The sequence below is a fragment of the Salvelinus alpinus genome, chromosome 4 (genome assembly GCF_045679555.1).
Source record: "Salvelinus alpinus chromosome 4, SLU_Salpinus.1, whole genome shotgun sequence".
NCBI lineage: Eukaryota > Metazoa > Chordata > Actinopteri > Salmoniformes > Salmonidae > Salvelinus > Salvelinus alpinus.
In genome coordinates, this window is record NC_092089.1 from 57,358,141 (window position 1) to 57,364,284 (window position 6,144).

Below are 6,144 nucleotides of genomic sequence, written 5' to 3' on the forward strand. Positions count from 1 at the left end.
TCTTTAATATTTGATAACAAGGTTCCAGCTATCGCAGACACCTCCACCAATAAGAGGGAGAAATATATGGCTGAGCACGGCAAACGGGAAAGATCTCAAATCAAATACATTCTAAAGTGATCTTACTCTCTCTCTCTCTTCCATTTTCCACTTGCCCCACACAACTCTCTCTTGATGTTAGGGGACACAACAGCAATAGGAAAAAGTGAAGTAGCGTAGCACCTGTCACCAGTGATATGAATATCGAAGCTTAATCTTATCACAACCAACGCTGTGTTGTTGTCTCAGGTTAGGCAACAATTAAAGTGGCCAGACATACACTAGATAGAAACATGAAGCCTTCAAAGTCGTGAACAAGGAAAAGGAAAGCGTGGAGTGAATCGTATTGCAGATAGATTACTAGGCTGAACAATGATAAGAGAGAATTTATGTGGCTTTTGAGTATGTCAATCTACTATAGTTGGCTCTGTTGATTTACAGAGAATGGAGCAATATTCTTTTTTTAAATTGCATTCCACTCTTTAGACACTGTTTTATGTTACAGACATAAACATTGAGAATGTGTGCTATAAAACAACTCTATCCTCCTACGTTCAAGGATTATGATTAAATCAACAGGCCCTGAGAATATGTAATTGTAATAAAGTTACTGGGAATATTTTTTAATCTTTAAGCCATTCATTACAAATATCATTTTTTTTTAAATCAACTACAGTGTGATCGCAGCATCGAAGGGAAAGTACATCCAGGAATGCCTTGAAAGATTTAAGGAAGTTATATTTTAAGACTTCATAGGTTTATCATACGGTCAATTTACTGTGCATTGGGTTTACTAGCATGATGGGCATGACAGAGGAACATTATTCTCTCCATCCTTAGTAGACCCTGACTCTCTGGCGACAGAGCAAATCTGCAAATCGAAAGAGCAAATCGACAGAGCGACAGAGCAAATCTGATGATCTATCACTTCAAATCCAAAGAGATTCCATTAAGCTTGCTGCATGGCTACCTTTAATATTTAAAGTCATACGGGTTGCAGCTAAGAGCTCCTTGGTGAATACAGAGAGAGAGAGAGATAGAGGCGTGCCGGGTCAGATCGAGTCATGTTCAACTCCACTCCGCTTGACTCTCTCCAGCATTGTTGGTTGTTTATTTATTCGTTTTCATCGGCATGACTCTTTATGTAACTACAGAAAGGGGACATCATTATTTTTTGCAGAGAAGGGACTCAAAAGCGGAAAGACCGTATCAGACAGATCATTTGAGATTTATTTATTCACTGCTGCTACACTATACTAGCCATGGTCAGTACATGAACCGATCAGTTCATTAATTTCCCTATAGGCCAAAAGGTTTCAAATTTGCCAAAAACTAGAAGATGTATTATTCTGGATAAATAACATCACAGTATCTTCATTTTGAAGGTGATCGCAGCCTACAGTTTAAACAGTTTCTTAACAGGTTGTATTTTCCAAGAACGGTCAAGTGTGTTGCTGCAACCAGTCTTCAGACTCATCTGCTCCTCCTCATCTGCCCATTATTCCTTCCTTCTCCTAAGTGATGCCTCTCCTCGGTAGCCCTGGTGTAATGCTGACTCACACATGAGCCATCACTGGGCTGCTTATGAATCTGTGAAGCAGCACGTACCAAGACAGAGGGCAGAGAGAAGGAGGACAGAGTTAGAATTAGAAGGAAGAGGAGTGTTGTAAAGCAAGCCAAAGGAAGACACATCAAAAATAAGCCAGAGGAATCTTGTTTATCCCTAGTTTTTCTGCTATAGGAAACTGCCATGGCCACATTAATGGTCGTTAAACTGAGTTGATGAATTGTTCTGCTAAAGAGAGCATTGAAGTGAGAGCTGGTCTGAGTGTGGTGTGATTGACAATGCCATGTATTGGGTAGAGCTTGTAATTATCTCATGTAGTGATACATTTACTGAGATGACTCTCGAGCAAATATTAAGTTGAGAGAAAGGGCGAGCTCGTCAATGCTTTGCGTACGTCAGACATTATCGAGGTGATGGCCCTCTGCCCACCCACACGTGTTGACAACTTTGTGTGTTGTGTGTGTTTGTTGTGTTGTGTGTGTGTCAAATTTAAATACCCCTCATTGTCAGGCCATGTAGTGACAGTTCCACAGTGTCATCCTACCTTTGGCTCCTGTTTGTACAAACTATTATTTACACTTGAAGGTCAGATCCTGCAGAACAGTATGGAAGTTAATTAAGTCGAAGGGTTTGACAGTTCTCAAAAAAACGCACACTTCTCAACTTAATTGCTTTTTGACAGCTCCGCAGAGTTTGCAGAAAATATACATGTAATTTATGGCCCGGTCGCACCATCCGAAGGTCAATAGAAAGCGCACAGGTACCAACAGTGGCTGCCAGGAAATTTGCTTCTGAGTGGATAATGACTTGCCACTGAGGGAGTGAAGTTGTGTTGTGTATTCCAACTGCTGATGTACAGTTAGCAGAGGCAGTCTCAGTAGGTTAAACTGTAACAAGCCTGGCCATATATAAACCAGTTAGGCCCTTTTAGTGCTAACCTAGCCTACATTTACCAAGGGAGGATTGATCATTAAACTGAGCTAGCTTTGCATGTGATTATCAACAAGGTCTTCCCGTGGCGTACAGTATCTCACTGTTGGAGAACAGTAAAGTTAACACACACAGTTCTGGATGATCAGGCTCAGCTTTTGGCTGGTTACCCTTATGCTGTATAGTTGTCTTAATATCTAACACCTTCACTAGGCCTTAAATAAAACCTTATACGGACTACATTAACATCATATATGAAGTAAATGGGATCAGAATGAGCCTGTTTGATTCTAGCCACTATTATGTATAGCTGACGCAGTGGGAAAATTGAAGCATGCTGTGTAACGACTGAAAGTAGCAGTGAAGTGATGCCACTGGGAGGGATTTACCTGGTACTCATTGGGCCAGAAGGTGCTGACAGCCAGCTCCACTTGGTGCCACTGTCGTCCGTGGGACCCCGACGTGTTCCATACTGGGCTACCCAGCGGGCCGCCGTTGACCCGAACGTACGCCCGCAGTGCCCCTGGACTGTGGCCATCGCGGCTGTACAGGAAGTAGCTGAACTGGACGCAGTGTGTGTCGTTTTCACTCAGCGTCTGCAGCAGGAGCTGGGCGCGATGCCCTGCAGCATGCTGGGAAGAGTTCACCAGCATATATGAACCTGGAGGGATGAGAGAGTTTAATGTCACACGAGGGTCAGAGATAATGCATACTGTAATGCCATGACCCCAACCTCAGCGATGAGCAAAATGTCTGTTTATGCATTTGTGTTTCACCATTGGGGGGTGCATGAACTGATTAACCTGACTCATCCTTCAAGTTCCCTTTGGGTTATGATACAGTGTTCTGAAATGTAATTGTAAGCCATGTAAGTTATTCTGAATGTGTTTACAAGTACTGTATCATTCATTTTGGCCAAATAACGTAACTAGAGTAGAAGTGCATTTTTCAACCCATTTTAGAAAGGAATCATTCAAATTTCTGCTGAGGATAGAATAGAAGCACTAAAGATCTCAATGACATATCCCTCCTAAGAGAGTAACCTCTCTTCAGATGCTAGCCTCACTGACAACGTTTACATGCCCACCAATATCCCATTATTATTCGGGATAGTCAAAATTTTTGTTTTTGAGTTGACACATATAAACATCATATCCCGTTTGCAATAACCTTAAAAAGTTTGTATCACGGTTATGAGAAACCTGGATAAGATGCCTGACATATGCTGATCTTAGAAAGGATACTGTGGCATGTAAACATCTTATCCAATTTACTGTTGTTTTTTGCAGGCTAAGTTTCGCATATAATGGGTGTTGTGTCATCATGTTTTCATCTGATTGTCAAACAATTCACTTTAAAAAAAGTAGGCTACCTGCGCAGTTCGATCCACCATAATTACATAATAATTTATTTTGTTGATACTCCGTACTGGATCGTATAGCCTACTGGCTACTTTCACCCCTAATTTAGAAAACTTTGTGCTTATCATTTCTGACATTTGGTAAGCCATATTATAACTGATGACATTTGGTAAACCATATCATAATTTCCAACATTTGGTAGGCCATTTGTTTGTCAACTATAGTTAGATACTAGCAGCTTCTCTTCTGTCATAACTTGTTGCCCCAGAATTCTAAATGAAGTGGAGCTCACCAGTTAAATGTGCAACCAGAGGGGAAAAAAACACTGGACCACCTTTACTGCATTTGTCAAATCTGACCATAATGCTATCCTCCTGATTCCTGCTTACAAGCAAAAGTTAAAGCAGGAAGCACCAGTGACTAGATCAATAAAAAAGTGGTCAGATGAAACAGATGCTAACCTACAGGACTGTATTGCTAGCACAGACTGGAATATGTTCTGGGATTCCTCCAATAGCATTGAGGAGTACAGCACAGCAGTCAGTGCATCGATAACGTTGTCCCCAAAGTGACTGTGCATATATACCCCAACCAGAAGCCATGGATTTCAGGCAACATTTGCTCGTCGGATGTGGCAGGGATTGCAAACATTTAAAGACTACAAAGGGTAGCACAGCCGAGAGCTGCCCAGTGACACGAGCCTACCAGAAGAGCTAAGCAACATCTATACTCGCTTCGAGACAAAAAACACTGAAACATGCATGAGAGCTCCAGCTGTTCCGGAAGACTGTGAGATCACGCTCTCCGCAGCCGATGTGAGTAAACAGGTCAACATTCACAAGGCTGCAGGGCCAGACGGATTACCAGGACGTGTACTGCGAGCATGCACTGACCAACTGGCAAGTGTCTTCACTGACATTTTCAACCTTTCTCTGTCTAAGTCTGTAATACCAACATGTTTTAAGCAGCCCACCATAGTGCCTGTGCCCAAGAACACTAAGGTAATCTGCCTAAATGACTACTGACCCGTAGCACTCACATCTGTAGCCATGAAGTGCTTTGAAAGGCTGGTCATGGCTCACATCAACACCATTATCCCAGAAACCCTAGACCCACTCCAATTTGCATACCGCCCCAACAGATCCACAGATGATGCATTCTCTATTGCACTCCACACTGCCCTTTCCCACCTGGACAAAAGGAACACCTATGTGAAAATGCTATTCATTGACTACAGCTTAGCGTTCAACAGCATAGTGCACTCAAAGCTCATTAATAGGCTAAGGACCCTGGGATTAAACACCTCCCTCTGCAACTGGATCCTGGACGGCCCGACCCAAGGTGGTAAGGGTAGATAACAACACATCCGCAACATTGATCCTCAACACGGGGGCCCCTCAGGGGTGCGTGCTCAGCCCCGTTCCTGTACTCCCATTTCACTCATGACTACACGGCCAGGTACAACTCCAACACCATCATTAAGTTTGCTGATGACACAACAGTGGTCAGCCTGATCACCGACAACAAGGAGACAGCCTATAGGGAGGAGGTGAGAGACCTGACCATGTTGTGCAAGGACAACAATATGATCAAGACAAAGGCGATGATTGTGGACTACAGAAAAAGGAGGACCGAGCACGCCCCCATTCTCATTGACGGGGCTGTAGTGGAGCAGGTTGAGAGCTTCAAGTTCCTTGTCGTCCACATCACCAAAAAACTAACATGGTCCAAGCACACCAAGACAGTCATGAAGAGGGCACGACAAAACCTATTCCCACTCAGGAGACTGAAAAGATTTGTCTTGGGTCCTCAGATCCTCAAAATGTTCTACAGCTGCACCGTCAAGAGCATCCAGAAGGGTTGCATCACTTCCTGGTATGGCAACTGCTCGGCCACCAACCGCAAGGCACTACAAAGTGTAGTTCGAATGGTCCAGTACACCAGGAAGGCCCTAAAAATTGTCAACGACTCCAGCCACCCTAGTCATAACCTGTTCTCTCTGCTACTGCATAGCAAGCGGTAGCAGAGAGCCAAATCTAGGTCCAAGAGGCTGCTGAACAGCTTCTACCCCCAAGCCATAAGACTCCTAAACATCTAATCAAATGGCTACTCTCCTCCCCCCACCCCCCGCTGCTACTCTCTGTTGTTATCATGTGGTCCCGTGTGGCTCAGTTGGTAGAGCATGGCGCTTGCAACGCCAGGGTTGTGGGTTCATTCCCCACGGGGGGACCAGGATGAATATGTATG

General features: G+C 43.7%; 1 protein-coding gene across 1 annotated transcript in view; it reads right to left on the reverse strand.

The window, feature by feature from the left end:
- Positions 1–3,194, reverse strand: part of LOC139574025 (receptor-type tyrosine-protein phosphatase U-like) — a 198,019-nt gene extending 194,825 nt beyond the window's left edge. The window contains 1 exon segment of the mRNA XM_071398144.1: positions 2,926–3,194. Coding sequence (XP_071254245.1) covers positions 2,926–3,189 — 264 coding nt within the window. The 5' untranslated portion in view covers positions 3,190–3,194.
- Between the last annotated feature and the right edge of the window lie 2,950 nt (positions 3,195–6,144).